The 19614-nt window shown below is 35.2% G+C and overlaps 2 protein-coding genes across 6 annotated transcripts in view; one reads left to right on the forward strand and one right to left on the reverse strand.

Annotated features, from left to right (window-relative positions):
* Positions 1–200: 200 nt before the first annotated feature.
* LOC120634323 (probable elongation factor 1-delta) lies at positions 201–4259 on the reverse strand. The gene is made up of 7 exons (XM_039904834.1): positions 4107–4259; positions 3394–3484; positions 2825–2914; positions 2333–2518; positions 2065–2203; positions 1744–1985; positions 201–280 (listed from the first exon to the last, which is right to left on the reverse strand). The coding sequence occupies exons 2-7, from the start codon at positions 3478–3480 to the stop codon at positions 242–244; spliced, it is 783 nt and encodes a 260-aa protein (XP_039760768.1). The 5' UTR covers positions 3481–3484; positions 4107–4259; the 3' UTR covers positions 201–241.
* An 8360-nt stretch (positions 4260–12619) lies between these two features.
* LOC120629234 (protein grainyhead) overlaps positions 12620–19614 on the forward strand; it is a 131474-nt gene continuing 124479 nt past the window's right edge. For 4 of the 5 annotated variants that reach the window (XR_005658983.1, XM_039898106.1, XM_039898135.1 and 1 more), the window contains exons 1-2: positions 12620–12678; positions 14485–15117. Coding sequence is in view for 4 of the 5 variants with exons in the window: in XM_039898106.1 (XP_039754040.1) it covers positions 14576–15117 (542 nt within the window). In the remaining variant the exon portion in view is untranslated. Of the gene's footprint in view, positions 12679–12769; positions 12887–14484; positions 15118–19614 lie in introns of those variants that run through there. The other variant, XM_039898114.1, reaches the window with a different exon arrangement.

Below are 19614 nucleotides of genomic sequence, written 5' to 3' on the forward strand. Positions count from 1 at the left end.
GGTCCGTGTACATTGTGGAGAATGGCACATGGGATTTTTCTTCAACAAACGCTTAATAATATTTGTATTAATACTGATCAGTACACATTTATTAGAGCTGTCAATTATGTTTAGGAATGTATACAGCTAAATCAGCACTGAAATCTAGACAGTGTTTTTTATGTTAAGTAGAAAGGTTTAAAAAGAAATATATACCAAAAGTAGCTCTAAAATTTAATAAAATAAAAAGTTGTTCTCTTCGTTACACCTTATTGAATGCAGCTATATCAACACTTTGCACCTGAAACAGAAATTCGTGAGATAACATGATTATACTATTATTGGTGGAGTTCTGGAGTCACCTAACAAAAACTATCACATTCTTTTAAAAGATGTTTGAAGAACAGAGTAATAGTAATCTATAATATAAAAATGAATTGCTGAATGTGTTGCTAACTAAGGGCAAATCTCAAGAGCCGCTTAACCGATTATGCTAATTATTACTATAAATATTCCTTGAAGTAAAGTTCAAAGAAAATTGAAAAAAAAATGCCTAAAAAAGTCTAAATACTTCTATACTCCCATATAAAAACATATAAAAACAATTCGTAATAATATTGAACGTCAATTTGAACTTTAATCCCATACCATAAAGTTAAGGTTTTAGTGGAGAAGTTCAGGAAAGTCATAAAGTTACGACAGGTAAAGAAATATAATATAGTTTGGAAATAAAACTGTAAACTAATTTCAGCTGGGGCTGAAATGAGGTTCTAGGTTTTGAATATATTAAAACGGCTAGTAACCGATTTGGTGCAAACAAAGTTGCGCTAGTAAGAAATAAACATGTTACCATGAACCCTGGAAACATTCACAGTTTATATTTTAATTAGTTTCACTATTACTTATTTTAATCTAATTTTATTATAATTTATATATTTTGTGAATTTTATGAAAACTTTTGCCTATAATAAAAACTTTATTATTATTATTTCTAATAATAATTTCAAGTAACAAATATTTCAAGTAACAAATATTTCAGTTTACCTATAGAAGTAACCTAAAAAAAATTGGTATACTTGACTAATGATAGATTTTCATTAGTCAGGTATACCAATTTTTTTGGGGTTGGCACTTATTATTTCCCAAACAGATGAACCGATTTTGATTGTTTTTTTTTTTGTTTGAATGAAAATGAATTAGTCTGATAGTTCTTACTTCTTAGCTATTTTAGATGAAAATCAGTCACTCGAAATTTTGATTATAACGGGGTAAATATTTTTAATTCAATCAAGGAAACATTGTCTACCTTTATATGTTTGTATGATATTATATATATTTCGGTCCATATACATGGTTACTCTTAAAAGTCTACAGAATATTTGGATATGTTCAGTGATGTGCAAATGGACTTTTGGCAAAAGAGGCAGACTACGCATAAACGTGATCTAGGCACAAAAACCGAAAAGCAATGACAAAATACAAATATTTTGTTTGCACTCTCCCCCGCACCACAATACTGGAACGACAATGACTTATTTCATATCCAAAATGGCCACTACAGGCGAATCGAGCGATCATCAAGATATGAAAGGGTAGGTTATAAGAATACTACACTCTATGACGAATTAAATATCCAATATGAATAATGCCGAAATACAATTATTTTCTTATTTCCAATTTAGGCTTTTTTGATACTCAAATTTAAATTGTTTTTTTTTAAATTAATTAATGATTAGATAGCGTAACTATGATATGATAACTTACAAGGTCTTCCAGCTTTTCGATTTCTTCAGTAAGCCAATCAACTGATATCTTTTCATCTTCAACTACACAAGATATTTGCAGTTTCTTGATACCAAAAGCCAAAGGAACAAGTTTTGCTGCACCCCATAGCAAACCGTCAGTAGTGATCTTTCTTACAGCATCTTCCATTGCTTTCATATCTGTTTCATCATCCCATGGTTTAACATCTAATATAATATTGGATTTTGCAATTAGAACAGGTTCTGAAATAGTAAGAAAGAATAATTAGGTTGTTGTTAAATGTAAATGTCTAGTGAAAGTTAAAAGATTTGTAGTACTAACTTTTAGCTTTCTTAGCATTATATGCTGCAAGCCGATCTTCTCTTAGCTTAGCTGCCTCTGCGTTTTCCTCTTCATCATCTGATCCAAATAAATCAACTCCATCATCAGAGTCATCTGATACCTTAGCAGCTGTTATTATCTACAATCCATAAAATATTTGTATATTTATAACATAATTCATAAAAATCAAGTATAAATATTTTCACACAAATAATAACATACAAATAAATTCACTCTTGCAATATTCAAATTTTTATTTTCAATATACCTTAGGTAGTTTTGAATTGCTGGAACCTGCAGTTTCCAATGACTCAACTCTCACTTGCAGGCTAATAACTAGTTTGCGTAGATCATCAACAGCCTTTTTCAGTTCAGAATTTTCATTTTCTAAAGTGTTTATTTTATTACTGATTTCAGTGTTTGGAACTCCAGCCAATACAGCGACGCTATCCATCTGTACAAAAGAATACCTTTATTTACAATAAATAAATAAATACAAGAAATTATATCAAAAAACCTTAATTTTATTATTACCATTCTCATGTTTATTCCTTTTCTTGTTTTATGACAAAAAACTAACATTTCTTTATAAACGTCAAAGTCAAGTTAACATTGTAAGTTATACTAGGTTAGCATTAACAAGTGGATATATTATGGCTACTCATAATATTATATCCATTATTTATAACTTATGTCTTAACATATGTTCTAAATAAGGGCTATAAAAAGTTGAAGTTCTATTAAAAAATTAACTACTTACACATTCCAGAGAGTTTTTAATGTGTTGCCTTGCTTTAGCTACTTCACTGGCTAAAACTGACCCTGTTACAACTGGAGAAGCTTGGTTACCCTGTAAGAGATACAAAGATTATATTTAATACTATGTACCTATTGGCCATAGCTAGAAAGAATTCTTCAAATTGGACCAGTCGTTCCTTGGATCATCACGTCTCTTGGGCTTTATATATTAGCTTTAAGGTCAAAATAAAGCAAAAATGCTTAAGATTCGAAATTTAAAAAAAGTCATTCAGTTATAACTAATATAACATACTAATGTTAGGGTGTTACAGATATTCCTTTTATTTTTATCTGTCCCATAGGAATTGTGGATATTTATGGGACAAAAAGTAGCCTAAATCTGTAGCCAATTGATTGAAAGTCAAATAATCACACTCATCTTCACTAATTTAATATTAATAAGTATGACAAGGTTTATCATTCCGGAAGGAGACCCGGGCCCTGTAGTGTGCCAGTAATGAGTTTATATAATGAAGGATAACAAATTAAGTAATTTATTGTTGTTAGACAAACATCAAAGACCCCAAATACCTTTGATAGTGATTCATAATAATTGCGTTCTGCATCAGTGTAGATAGTTTTTTCAAGCCAAACTTTTTCATTTGCAAGGGCAGACATGTTTCTGAAATTAATAAATTTTGATGAGACTCTATTACATTACCAGCATTTTTACCACTCTTTAACACTCACTATAGTAGAATTGAAAAGGTATTAGATGGAAAATGTAGTCATTCAAAGTTGTTTACTTAAATCTTTTGCCTAATTTTTTAAATCTTCAAGTCACTTGCCACTGAAAGGCATAAGGCCAGTAATTACCCGACAAAGACCTTACAATATCGCACAGCTTTTTAACATTCTGGTAGCATTTTGTTGCCACGTAAGAACCGCTTAGAATTAAATATAATTGATCATACAACTACCAGGTACTATACTTAAAAATATACAGTTCTAGTAACTTATAAGTTTTTTAAGTATATTTATAAGTTCGAATTTTAATTTGGAATTTTTGGCACGGTATGTTACCTGCCAAATTTAATTTAAATATAAAACTAATAATGAACCGCTTGTTATGATCTGTATCTTCCGCGCTGAAATATTAAGGTTAGAAATGCGGCTTTTAGTTACAAAAATAACAAAATGAACTTTGAAGTACCAAAATAAAATAAATTTAGATAATCGAAATAATTTGGTTTTTTTTTAATGTACAATAATAAAACTTCAAAGTATTTAAAAGTTTTACTTACATAGAAAGTTGTTGGCAATTTTTCAAATAAATTCCGGAAAGAATGAACCAACCTATCAAGAGTACCAATGAGGAAGACTCGAAAGTGAAACTTGAAGCTTGAAAATGAAATCGAGAAAGACTAAAGTTATAGAGTCAGAGAGGACACCAAAGACAATATAAACACTACCGGAATTTGGAATGGAGGACACATCACGGACACATCACACTTGAGGTTACTGCCAAAAGTATCGATACAGATCGTATCGATAATAAAATCTATTGCCATATGGATTTTACTATGGGGTAATGCTGCTGATATTGGCACTATTTTCGTGCTGCAGAAGAAGGCTGTTCGTGCGATCTATAAAATGGGTCCGAGAAAGTCGTTGAAAGATAAATTTAAAGATGTTAAAATAATGACACTCTATAGCCAATATATATTTGAAAATTTAATGTATGTTCACAATAATACCGGATGTTTGGTGCATCGTGTGCCAAATCGAATCTGATGATTGGAGGGGTCTTTGGCTATCTCTTCAGCCCTCGTAAAAAAATCTTGCTCAAACGGTTTTTTTTATACTGATTTTAAATTGTTTTTTTAAAAATTGTAAAAATTCTACATTTAAATTTTAATAAAAAATAAAGTTGTTAAGTATTAATTAATTTTCTTTTTAATCTTTAATTTGTAACGTTTTACGCTTCTTTTGAAACTAGAATTACACGCCAGCAACATCTAGTTTTTGTTTTACAGCCCCGCAAAGTTTTTTTTACGTAAAAAAATAAGCTTGAACGTCAACTTTCGGTTTTAATAAAAAAAAAACTAAAAGTGATCATGTTCTTCCAATTTTTTTAAAACATCTCTGGACTGTCCCCTTTCTAATGGTGTGCAATATGCCATGAAAAGTAATTAGTAACATCACTAATTTTCAAATTTTCTAAACTTAGTCACAATTTTCTAATATTCAACAGATGAAAGAAAAACAAGTTTTTGCGTAAATAAAACTCACAAGCAGGTAAAATTTTTAAATTTCGTAGGTTTTACTTGAAATAAAAATAATACATTGCATTTGAAACATTTATTTCATAATTTTTACAAATTCTGCTCAAATTGTTCACCCCTGTTTCGAATGCAGGCCCGACATCTTTGACGTATTGTTACAGTTGTAGTCCGAAGCCGTATTTCGTTCTTAATTGTACCGAAGGCCGCTTCTATGCGTTGTATTAGTACCTCCCTCGTTGGGACTTCTGTGGCGTATACTAGCTCTTTGGCACGTCCCCAGACATAAAAATCTAACGGAGTTAAGTCTGGGGAACGTGGAGGCCATGCAATAGGCCCATCGCGCCCAATCCACGAATTGGGGAACACATTATCGAGAAATTATGAAATAAATGTTTCAAATGCAATGTATTATTTTTATTTCAAGTAAAACCTACGAAATTTAAAAATTTTACCTGCTTGTGAGTTTTATTTACGCAAACCCTTGTTTTTCTTTCACCTGTTGAATATTAGAAAATTGCGACCAAGTTTAGAAAATTTGAAAATTAGTGATGTTACTAATTACTTTTCATGGCATATTGCACACCATTAGAAAGGGGACAGTCCAGAGATGTTTTAAAAAAATTGGAAGAACATGATCACTTTTAGTTTTTTTTTTATTAAAACCGAAAGTTGACGTTCAAGCTTATTTTTTTACGTAAAAAAAACTTTGCGGGGCTGTAAAACAAAAACTAGATGTTGCTGGCGTGTAATTCTAGTTTCAAAAGAAGCGTAAAACGTTACAAATTAAAGATTAAAAAGAAAATTAATTAATACTTAACAACTTTATTTTTTATTAAAATTTAAATGTAGAATTTTTACAATTTTTAAAAAAACAATTTAAAATCAGTATAAAAAAAACCGTTTGAGCAAGATTTTTTTACGAGGGCTGAAGAGATAGCCAAAGACCCCTCCAATCATCAGATTCGATTTGGCACACGATGCACCAAACATCCTGTATATCAAAATTTAAAAGAAAATGTGACTGCAATGATTTGAACGTTAGAAGCAAAAATAAACTTGCAGTGCAGTACACTAGACTACACAAAATAAGCAATTCATTTAAAGGAAATTGTATACAATTTTACAATAAATTACCGGTTGATATCTTGGGGATGTCACTAAAGAAGTTTAAAGTTTGTATTAAGCGAAAGCTTATAGAAAAGTCCCATTATAGTATAAAGGATTACGTAAACGATAAAAAAGCTTGGGTGTAAACAATTGCTCTAACCAGGTTGCTTCTTAAATATTTTCTAATGACAATGTGAGATGGTGATAACAAAAAGAACACCCGGCTAAGTTTGTTGTGGGCTTCTTCTTAGACCAGGGCGCGATTGGAACCCTCGTAGCTTTAGTTTTAAGTTTACTATTGTAGTTATCGCCATCACTACTCACTGCTATGTACACATTTTGTATATAATAACGCATCAAAAGTGCCATCTATGTGCCTATTTGAATAAAGAAATATTTGACTTTGACTTTGACTTTGATAAAATACCGAAAAAAAGCATATTTTTTTTTGTTAAATCTTCTAAAATATAATATTTGTACATGATGGTATAATTTTGGGTTTGTTTTTTTCTACCGGATTCTCTTATGCCGAGCGGTTGGCTGCCAGTGGAAATTTATAATATGCTTTATACCTCTGAATCCATTTTCAAAAATCTAAATGTCACTTTCAAACAGTTCAAATTTGGAAGCCGTTCTTTTTTTTTTAATTTTACATTTACGACACTTTTTGGGGAAATGCTTATAAAAAAATATCCATCCCACCTTTCATGATTCTGTAAACGTCATTGGCTAATAATAATTTAAATAAATAATTTATCTTTATCATAGTGCTATTTATAGAAGTATAAGTCTACAATGAAATATATAAAAATCGTAAAGAATGCGTCAACTTGCACCGAAATCGCATGAAAATGGCTTTATAGCGATAAAAATACAACGAAATTCACAAATCCAATTGATAAAATAGCTTTCTTGTTTCTTTATGAACATAAAATAACCTAGTCATTACACAAAACTTATTTATTTATTTTAAAATCCAGAAAACCCTCAGCTCCACACACCGTCACGGTGGGAAATAAATGGCGCGCTGACAAAGATTGAAAAAAGAGTTATTTTATATTTTTCTTTTGGCACTTGTCATTTTATTGTTGATATGAATAGAAAAATTATTCAATTTGTCTATGGTCATAAGTTGTTTAAACAAAAGTCAACTCCATCATTAACAAAATGTGGTTTATAATAGTCCGGACGGCCCGAGCCGCCAGGGGCTCCTTGCGGTCGAGCGTATTGGTAGTATTCTTTGTACCCGAGCCGACGGCGGCTCCCTGGGCGCATGAAAGGGCGCATTGTATTTACGTGACCCTAAATACCTATAGCGCGGCATTTTTATCCATCTGATGTTTTTTTAGCCAGTTTTAGCTATATAAATGTGATTTGCAAATTAGGTGCAACATAATTGAAATGGGCAGCAAATACTCATTTACAATAGTTATTTATCCAAATTAAAGTATAATTCTGTCAGTAACACTAAGAATTTTTTTAAAAATATTAATAAAAAGTCGCGAGAAAATGCCCTTATTGAAATTGAAATTACAATTACGCGAAGGATTTTCATAAAGGGATAAAGGTTATTAAATAATCAATTGGTTAGATTTATTAGATCTGGAAATTTGGGGAAAAATACATTAATTATATTATGGTAAACTTTAAAATAGCAATACGGTTCACTTGAAATGTTTTATATCTTTTGCAAATTTACGAATATCAATGATTTGTACTGTAGTGTTAATTCTTTTTTAATTGTTATTTCAAATTGTTAAAATTTTTATTAGGTGTTGTTATTTTTCTATGGCAATTGCCTATTTTTAAATTCAACAACTCACAAATATTCAAGACGTAGTGCAAAATTCCCTCAAAACAACAGATGAAACCAACTAAGTTATAATAATTATAAAAATAACACCTTATCGTAGCCCTATAAAAGTATGACTCAAGTATGAACTCGAAATTGTACTTCAAATTATAAAATAACATAGCTGATATTTTTCTGAACAATATACATAGATTCTTGCAATATACAGATAAACATCCAGACACTGGAAAACATTCATGTTCATCACACATACATTTTCCATTTTTGTGACTCGAACCCACTGACTTGGAATCAGAAAGCAGTGTCACTGCCCACTGCGCCAATCGGCATATAGATTTAGCATATAATATTAGAAAAAAACCAAGAAATCAAAATACTCATGTGATGTCGTAAAAAATTTTTGTGTGCGCTTACACGCTGGGAAGTTAATCAAATTAATATGCTTTGGGAATTGTTCGAGTATATCCTAAAAAGATCGATGAAAAGTACGCGATGTTATTTGTTTATCTACAACTAACCATTTTTATCTTTTATACCTATATAAATTACAAAAACAGGGTAATTTATTACTTTTTTAAACAAAATTTCCATGAATGATTTTCAATTTTCTCTGATTTTTAACCCCCAACGCAAAAGCGACGGAGTTGTTATAAGTTTGACGTGTCTGTGTTTTTTCCGGATTGTGTGTAGCTGATAGACCCTAATTATTTTAGCAGCGTAACTTGTTGGCGAGCCTCAGAGTGAGGCTCTGCCAGGGAGAGTGAGCAGCCAGGATCATCGGCCTGAGGGCGCCTCATGTGAGGCCAAACCTCGGCTCAGGCGACGATTTGTGTGAAACCAAACCCCGTTTCGGACAGTGATTAGTCCGCACGCATCCGAGCCCGTGGTGTGAGCCCATGTCCGTATAACGCCAGAAGTTTGTTACCTCGTCTTCGCTGCGCAGAGGTTGATTCTGTGTGCTGATTGAGAGCATTGTCAGTAGTAATCTGGTCTTCTGAGTCGTGTAGGATATGGCCTCTTGTTAAGTAAAAAGAAGCCGCAACTACAAGACGGTTGGGATGTCGGATGGACTTCTCGAAGTAAATATTCGTCAGTTTTTTGGAATATTGAGCGATAGAGGAGAGTTTAAGATCTCTGTGGACATCGACGTTGCGCACAAACCAGGGGCACCCGGTAGCACTGCGCATGAAGCGGTTTTCGAGAGTTTGGAAACTCTAATATGCGGAGCGAGGGCGAAGTGCGAAGGCATCGCTCGCTAATGACATCATGGGGCAGATACAGGTTGTAAAGTGTCACTTTATGGCAAGTGACAAATTGCTACGACTGTTTAGCATGGGGAGATTCTACCGAAAATGAACGCAGCCTTGTTACGGGCTGCGCCAATGTGATCTGCGAAGATCAAGCGGCTGCCAAAAGTAACACCCTAGTACTTTGCTGCCTTTTGCCACGGGCGGTCGAATAGGTTAAGTTACCTTTTGCTGCGCTTTTATTCGGGTTCACCTCTATCCTCCATTGGCGGAACCAAGCGCCTAGGCGCTCGATGGCTTTTTGGAGGCGGGATATGATGCGAGGTATGGTTCGGTAGTATCGAGGGCGGTGTCATCTGCAAATTGGGCTAGCTCCACGTGGGGTATTTAAGGGTTGTTGCTTGTGTATAGGAGGGGTGGTGATAGCCAAAGCCCTGAGCCCTCCGGTTCCTATGGGCCTGATAGATGATGCAGTGCCTATACGGTACGGATCTATACGGTAACGGAAAGTGCGAGGGCTCATACAGTCTCTTAACAGCTGCAAAAGTCCATCCGGGAGGCCCTGGTCGTCAAGCTTATATTTTAAATCTTCATGCCAAACCTTATAGAAGGCTTTGACTACGTCAAAGAACACTGTTCCTGTGATCATGGGTGTCTTTTTTGAAAGAGACCATTTAATATGTGCTCCCTGAGGCGGTGCACTTGGTGAATGCTAGAGTATTTGACTCGAAAGCTGAATTGCTCGTCGTTGGGAAGCTTTTTATCGTCTACGACGGGTTTGAGTCGGGCCCTTATTATTCTCATAAATCTTTGCTAGGGAGTTGAGTTGACTAATCGGGTGATTGTGTGTGTGTACACACAGACACACAGAACCGCCTGTCTGCTGTGGTATCGTAGATCACGAATGGATGAACCGATTTTGATTTAGTTTTTTTTTGTTTGGAAGGTGAAGGAGCGTTCTTAGCTACGTTTGATGATAATCGGCCAAAGATGGCTTCCGCCATAAAATGGCGGAATACATATTTTTTCTTAACTCCCTGAATACCTATGGCTATCAAATGAAAAGCATTTAGTGTCGGAGGTTATTAAATTTTTAATTTAAAGAATAAATTATTAAAAAAAGCTGTAATTTCGCAGTATTTTTACTAAATTTTTGAGTTTCATTTGCAAAAAACTGCTTTCACCGTGTATTGAATGCTGCTGATATTGATTATATTTACGAAGCAGAAGAGGGTCGTTTGTGCAATATATACAATACTAAGTCTTCAAGTGATACATTTAAAGAAGTTAAAATAATGACGTGCAAAGTCAATTCATATTAGTAAATTTAATTTGTGTAGGTAAATAAAAATATAATATATGGGGAAAGTGGACTGTAACAATATAGTTAAGAATTACAAAGTTGGTAGATAATTCATGTAAGGAAAATTTTATCCACATTATTTTATAACAAATACCGCTGAGCTGTGATGTCTCTAAATAAGTTCAATAAGTTTACCTATATAAAACGTAACCTTATGGAAAAATCCTATTTTAATATTAAAGATTACATAAACGATAAAAAAGCTAAATTTTTTAAGAATTGTTAGCGGTCACTTCCTTTTACCTACATGTGGCATGTGTGATGTGTGTATATATTTAGTGTGTTAAGTCAGAAAATAAAAAGTGAGGGGTTTCGGCACCTAAATCACCTAATTGAAATCGGATTGTGACAATGAAAAAATATAATTTATTATTTATCATTGATTCCTTTACGAAAAAACATTCGGACCGGAATCAATAAAATCTTTTAAAGCGCTTTGGACTGCCCCATCCGCGTTGAATTTTTCCCTTGCTAGAAGTTATCCTAATTTAAAAAAAAATGGTAAACTGTTGTAGCAAGGGGCGGGGAATACGGTGGATGTCTTAGACATGCCAATGTAAGCATTGTCCTAAAGCAGCAGTGCCCTAAAGTGCCTAGCGAATGACCAGCCTCGGCATCCGCTGTAATCGTCTGGACAGAATTAAGAAAAATGTAGTATACGACATCGGCACTAGTCCACCAAATGATCACAACTATTTTTTTTTGAGTAGATTTTCGTTTGCGGCAGGATTTTGCTGGTTTGCCATGGTGTCCCGCCATTACGAAAAGCGTTTCCGATTATCGTTAAGGATCTAACTTTCATCGCAATTCGATTTGAAATTCCTTCATTATTATAAATACACTAAAATAAATAAATATACTAAGAATATGCACACATCGCCATCTAGCCCCAAAGTAAGCGTAGCTTGTGTTATGGGTACTAAGATGACTAATGAATATTTTTATGAATAATATACATATAAACATCCATACACTGAAACACATTCATGCTCATCACACAAACATTATCCAGTTGTGGGAATCGAACACACGGCCTTGGACTATATATTTCGCACTTCAACGTAGGTCTGATGTCGAGGTCTCATACACTAATTTCCTTTTTTTTAATCATTATTTCTGATAATATTATTATAATAGACTTTTTAAAATTAATTTCAACACTGGTGGTAATGACGCAACTTATCATGCCACTAAGGTGGAATTTAAGAAACGACATCCCAACTTAACCATTGGTGCTTTACATAAATTACGTTAAATCTCAATTTAATGTCCGACCGTGTGTTTATTCCAATTCCAAATAGGCAGCCGGCATGCAGCTCTATTATGTGTCGTTTATTGGAAGTTCCTGGATTTTACTTCTTCAGAAAGCCTTCGGTTTCATACTCAACAGCAAAGGGCCTGCCAAATCAAGCCATAAAGACCTCATCCCCCAACGTCAACGTTACAAATCTAATTGTACATCAGGTGGCATTGCCGGAAGTGCCTAATCTTGGACAAATGCTAAAGTTCATGGTTTTTTTATATATTTTATTTGTTCTTAGTTAGTACTAAGAACAAATATTTACTTTAAAAAGGTATTTTTTAGATTCATGTTGTTTGTTAAAATGAGTTTTCCTAATATGTAACGTATTTAACATTGGTGAATTTCTCACTCCCTAATAATATTTTTGGCTATACACGTTGCAGTCGGAACGTAGCCTTAAAATCCTACTCGAAGAGGCTTAAAGTGGAAAATAATACTTATGTGCTTATTTATGTTATAGTCAGTTTGGTTGAGTAAAAAAGGTTGCCTATGTTTTTTGATGAGGACGCTGAGGCACCCTGGGCAACGTCCTCGGGTAGGAGGGCCAGCATGCACGGAAGATAAATTCGTCGTTTTGGTGCGTGCGAGAGCAAGGCGCGGGCGAGCGGGGAGGCGCGGAGGGCGGCGGCGCCGGCGCGCGGAGGCTGTTGCGCTCAGAGCACCTGCGCCCGCGCTCCGTAGCGCCGCTCGCCGCGTGCTCGTATACCCGCGCCCGCGCACCGGCCCGCGCCGCCCGCAGCGTCGTGACGCCGCCCACGGTATGTGACATCCCAGTGGCGCGTCGGGGTCGGTCGACAGCGCGTTCGTCACTGCGCCGCGCCGCTTCTTGGCGCACACTCTTGAGCTGCCTGGCCGGTTTTGTAATTTTGCCGGGCGGGCCGTGACGTCACGAGACTAGTTTGACGCTCGTGCGTGACGGCCTGCGCCAGGACGCCCGCGCCTTGCCGTTGCCGCCCCCGACTTCAGGTCCAGTGCAATGACGTGCTCGTTTATCTTTTATTCGGAAGTGATGTCATAGATAAGAGTTACACAAAACAAGTGAATAAATTTTATTTCAAACCGAGGCACCCAAATATGAGTGTATCGTGTGGTTTTTCTTTGTTCCGCGCCAACAGTTCATTTATTTTCAAACTTAAAGCGGTAGAATAGTGAGATATTACGAATCTTTAACAGTGTGCGTACCTTTATCCGAACAAATTCACAGATAGCACACTTTCAAAAGTTCTTGTGTGAGTGAATTGCGTTCGTTTATTTCTTCTGTATCGATGTGTTCGGCGAGCTTCATGTTATGTCAATGTGTGCGAGCGAACACTTCGACGTCCCAACTCGCGCTGGAGCCTTTTTGTCATTTTATTTTTTCTTCTGCATCGAGGCAATACTACTTATAGGCGTACCTCATATGTTTTGTAACTGACGTATATGAGTTTTTTTCAATTTATTAAATTTATTGTAAATGAATGTAAAAAATAAATAATTTTCAATTACTTCTAACTTAATAAATCGTCATAAGACTAAAAATAGACAAAAGAAAAGTCATTGTTTTGAGATAATTACATTATCAATGAGATGCTAATTGGCTTAACCAATGAGGGCTTTGTTGTTAGAACCCATTATAAATATTATTTTCTATACACAGAATGTTATTGGTTTCCTAACAAAGAGCAACGATAAAGTAACATTTATTATTTATTAAGTACGGAATTCGATACAAATGATCTGGTCAGTCTATCTGTCCTTTTTTATCTTGTCATGTCGAATGGATACTCTTCCAAGCTTTTATGCATCTGTCTCTGTCACACAAGCTTCGCAGCCTCTAAAAGATATAATAATATAACCTCCAGTTTAAAAGTTTTGAAATTTTTATTTACTATTTTCTCAATCTTATGCCTATATATAGTAGGCAATTTAATTTATATCAAAAATATCGATTTGGTATATTTTATTGTTTAAATCATAATATGTAATCGTACATATTAAAGTAGAATTTCAACTTTTAAAGGTATTATTATTTGTTAGGGTCTTATTAATTGAAGTTACTAAGTTGAAAAGGCGCGTCATTCTTACCAAGTAGGTATCCAGTTTGTAGATACCGTTCGGTGGTGGTTTGTGAGCGCCCGCGCCAGGGCAGTGCAGTTCTTGAACGAGTTCGGGCACTTCTCGCCAATCAGGTGCCACTTGATACTTGTTCTGTTCTAACTGGACTCGAATCAGCTGATAGATACTATGAGTTTGTTACCAACAATGAATAGGATTGAACAAAACACGTTATTATCATTTGCGTGAATAAATTGGAACGTACACCAAGGTGTAAGAGGATTTACATAGTCAATTCTCTCTGGTAAAAATATAAATTAGGTTTATATCCAAAAAGGCGCAAAGATTAGTCGTATCAAAGTTATCTATAGGATAGATCTATTTACTCGATGCTATTGACAATTTTGCAATAGCGAATTATTAAATTTTATTATTAGATAAAACGAGCCCGTCATTACTCCGGAATGCACAAATGTAGTAGATATATCGTCAATGGAAAGCGCGATGGTTTTATGAGATGTCTATTTCAGCAAACAGAGTTGGGGATTCAAGCACAGTGCGGGGCGCTCAGCAGCAGCGCCTCCGCCTAAAAACGTCACAGCGGGAGAGCCACGCGGCGCCATGTCCGCTTCGCCGCAGCCCATGAACGCTTGCGAAGAGCGCGTACGCACCCCTAGAGCCGCGCCTTCACCACCCTCCGCGCCGTGCTCGCCCGCGCCTGCGCACGCAGTGCTTGCGACCATGACCCCTGTGCAGCCCGCGCACGACTACTACCCGCACCCTCACAAAGTAGAGATGGACTCTGACGACGGCTATCCTCCTGAGGCGCACTCCTACCGGCACTCGCCGCACGAACTCGCTGCCTACGCGCCCGACAGTAAGGTACCTGTGCAGCCCGACGTGTACGACCAGGGCATGGAGTCAATGGACGAAAAGACTCCCATAGATCTCATTTACGAAGACGATAAAGAAACAGTCATTTACACTACGACGCCTGATCAGAAACGAGTTGAAATGATCAGTGGGCAACTTGAGGATGGACAGTTGGTGAGCGGAGCTGGGCAATTAGTGGATGGTGGTGTGTCGGTGGTGGTTGGTGCGCCCGGGCAAGGAACTGTGCTCGTGTTAGCTGATGAACTCGGACAAGTTATCACGATACCCAGGTAAACTCACGAACTTTCATTGTACTAACCTTTCTCTTTCTAACAACTTAATTTTGTATTCTATACCTCTAGCCCTACTAAGTTGATTTACTTAATACATCTAGTACTTTATAGCTTTCAACTGGGAGTTTCAAATGATTTTGTTTTAATTTATGACTACAGATCTCTAAGACCTCTAATAGCCTGGAAATAAAGTTGAGGCGCTCATAATCAACTCTCATGTTGGATAATCAACTCTCATGTTGGTCTCACATTGGATAGCTTAATCGTTATTGAGCTAATTTCATTAGCTATCGTAAACATGGACTTCACCATATATACCAGAAGATCAGCAGTTAAAACTGCCGATCTTCTGGTTTATCTAATCCAACGATAGGCCGAAGTAATAATAGAATGTAAGGGCATAGCTGTGGTTGGACGTTGTGAAAACCTACGAACCAGTTCGGCATAAGACACTTTTTTGCGATTGGATTTCCAGCTTTCTTCATGGATACATCATTAAGGTCATAGATGACAGCTTTTATTTAAAACCAAATTTTATGCACACTCACTCTACGTATTCATAACATGTTATAAAATAGCGACATCCATTGCTTTGAGATGGCATTACAAGTAAGGGGATGCACAACTCTCTCAAGTAGAGTTGGCGAAGTGACTAGACCAAGTGTCAGAATTGACTGCACCCAATTTTTGGAAATGAATCCCTCAAAGACACCAATTTAGATATTTACCACCAACAAAGAAAGCTTAATTACCTTGGGGTACTCGATAGCGGTAAAAGTGGACTATTCGACGACAATCCCAAGTTCATCTCCACTTCCCAACCAACCAAATATATTTCTTCAGCATTGTAATCCTGAAGAAATATATTAGGTGCATTAGTATGTTCAATCGAATTTATAATAGGGAGTGTTCTGAAGAGTGATTTGCATTGATTTCTGTTCTATGTTCCACATTTCTATTCTACTATATTCTGTAAATCGTATCTAGGTCTTTGGGGTTATTCAAGGGACGGGTGAATAAATTCCTAAAAAGCTTTTGTTCTAATAGTCATATTATAAGTTTGCTAAGGTGCATATATTTCGAGACAACAAATATATACTTCAAAGTTCTTTATTTAGAAAAATTTATCGCATTTAATTCTGTATTCCATCTTAAGTAATACGTACTCACATAAGTATATTGAGTTGATACATCTTTTTATAACAATCCTCTAGCTAAAATAAAGTAAAAGTGGCTAGGTATCTTATTTTCAAAATCTTGATTCTGACGTCGTTCAGCGTTGTCAAGCTGATTACGAATACGATTGTTCTTGTGTTGGCACCTCATTGTTTGATTAGTTACAAACAAATGAGTGTTTGTGGAAGTGAGTGGTACGTACTCACGTGTATTTGGAGAGCGATTCGTGTCGGAGGTCCGACGCGGTGTAACGGTCGAGCGCTAGGAGCGGCGCGTGTGGGTGGAGCGACGTGCTTACCTTGAACTTGCCGCGAGAGTCCGACCACCATCCGATTACATTTTGGTGTTGCGTTGTTCAACCGACATCGCATCTCGGTCTGCCTATAATATAATTATTTACTAAACTGTAATATTAAAACCAGTTTCTGTACTATGTTTCAACTTATTTTATGATATAGTTAGTTAATTATAGAATTATTTGACTAACTACCAATAGAAGAAAGTAAAGTTATTATTTACCTGAAATAAGTGTCCAAATTATCGCTAAATTTGACATTGTCAACCTAACCTTCCTAAGTAATGAACAGTATGGAAGAATTTTGTGATAATGCAGAAAATAAGATAATTCTTATGTATAAAAGTTAGTGTGTGTTAGATATGCGTTTTTGAATTGGCTTTGTGGTCACAATTATATTATGTACAAAACGAGGTCTTAAGATAGTACCATATTCTCTATGATAGCGATAAATAAGATAGTAAAGAAAAATAAAATTAAAAAGAATTCACTACTTAAGAATATTTGAATAGGTATATTATTAATATTTTAATAATTCACAAGTAATTAGTTTACAAAGTGTAGTAATTTACAAAGATATATTTTATACGCACGGGTTTTTATTGTTCTATAATATTATGTTCAATTCAGCTAACGACTGCGAGAACTTATGTGGATACAAGGAAAATTTGAAGAATTTGATGATACATTTTGCTAAGCTATTTAAAGACGACAAAATGAAATTTAATACTCAGCCTCAAAGATATTGTCATTGTATGCCTGCCATTTATTTAAGCACCAATATTTGTTGGTAAATTATTCTTTAAATATTATATCGTTCCATTAACTTTTTGCTTTTATTTTAACCGTTGATATAATATGTAAATTTCGCCTTAAATAGAAACACAGCCGATGTTATGGTTGTCACTGCGTGTTTTGATGATCTTAGAGAAGCGATGATAGTGGTTAGAGCTTCCCGGGCACGTTCCTCTAACGTTCGTTTTTAATTGAAGGGATTTAAAGTATCACTTGCTTTAACGGTGAAGGAAAACCTGCGTGCCTGAGAGTTCTCCATATAATGTTCTTGAGGAGGTGTGAAGTCTACCAATCGACTTGGCCAACGTCGTGGATTACGGCCTTAGTCCTCCTCATTCTGATAGGACCCGTGGCCTGTAGTAGGCCGGTAATGGCTTGACAATGATGATGATGATAAATCCTATAAAATTAGATTACATATACTATCCAACTTAAGCCTTGTATCCAGAACAGTATGTTAAGTTAGTATGTTTCAGAAAAACTATTGAGCCCTCAATTTAAAAAAATATCTTCATTAATGGCAATTATTGTTATCGTCTATAATGACAAAATTTCATTGCCACAGTTCCTAACTGTTCATTAGTTAAATTACGTCACATTCAGATAACCATTAGGTATAATATTAAAATAGCTATAGCAGGTACAGCAAAGATGATTGTGGTTAAAACTTAAGTAGAAAGGTATATTTTAAAACATTTGTCTGGAGTCTACAAAAATTGAACTTGATCTTGCAATTATATGCATTAAAGTAGTTTTCTATTTTTAGCTTCCACTTTGATATCGCTCGACGTAAAAATCACTTTTTTTATATTAAACGGCCTCTATTTATTTATATTTACTTGTTTGTTGGTTTGTCTTTGTTCTAAAACCTTGATTGCGGACGAAATGCATTTTTGGATGTATTTATTGACACCTTTCTTTCACATTGTTAATTTTTACGTCACTTTGTAGTTAAGAGTGTGTTATGATACGAATTTAATAAAGGATCAAGGTGAAAGAGACCTGGGGCCTTAATACCATCACTTAAGGTTGTAAGCTTATATAATAGGTAGCCTCCAAGCGTTGGTAGCAGGGCCCTCTTCGGGGGATTCTTCCCATCGCTTAAAGCAGTACCTATTATTTATAAACGATAATTACTTTGGCATACCTTGAAGTTCTGAAAATAAAGACTATAAATTTATATTATAATACCTATTATGAAACAAAACTATCACGTTTTAACGCTTACACATACTTTTTTGAACGTCATCGCTATAACACTACTTATAATAATGTGGATTCATGCACTGCTACGAGTATAGCATATAATAATAGTTAAAAGCCGCAAACGTAATCCATGCTAAAGATGCCACGTGCTTGTCATTCATAATTTGAGGTTAATATCTCTTACGTCTACGCAATGTAAATTGTATAATAATGTCCAACGTTCGTGGTAAGATATATTCTGCTTTAAAACAAAGCACGTTTGTGTTGCATGTTATAAAACATTAGTTTTGATAGACCTTGTTTTGAACTTGAAATAATTTTTGTTACTAACAAAATTTATTTAGGTTTTTTTTAATAAACTAAACCAACTACCACGTGTTATGTACTAAGTAGTAACCTTTTCTAAACTATTGCACTGGTTGTGACTGAATTGTTATTATTAAAAGGAGTCATCAGGAGTCAAGTCAGTATGAGGCGTGGACAACAGAATTCATCACACTTGCCAAGTGCAGATTACTAGACTTTTCACGCTTGGGATACCATTATTGACAACTCCAAGGTATGCAGGCTTCCTGACGATCTTTTCCTCTAACGCTAAAACAAATAATACTTATTTAATGGCTTGAATGGAAAAACACACTTTAGTCCGAAAAATTCAGGACTTTAAAGTCCGGAATTTCGGAGTAAAGTGTGTTTTTCAATTGCGTGTCGGGGATCGAACTGGGATACCCGAAAATAATATCGTAGTCTTTACCACTAAACGTCTCTCACTACGAGAGTAGGTCTCGAGACTATCTACGCGGATATCTATATCTGCGCGGATATTTTTAAGTAATAAAAAAAGAAATATTGTATCCTAAATCCTAATATTTTCCTTTACACTGAGTAATTTTTATTTCGTAGATAGAACCATATGTTTTGTCAAGACTAAAATATTATATAAATCTATTTTCTCTTCATAAATCAAAGTTTCCTATTGTGTGAACGCCCTAACAAAGAGGATACAAATACTTTGCACTACA

The sequence above is a fragment of the Pararge aegeria genome, chromosome 2 (assembly GCF_905163445.1).
Source record: "Pararge aegeria chromosome 2, ilParAegt1.1, whole genome shotgun sequence".
NCBI lineage: Eukaryota > Metazoa > Arthropoda > Insecta > Lepidoptera > Nymphalidae > Pararge > Pararge aegeria.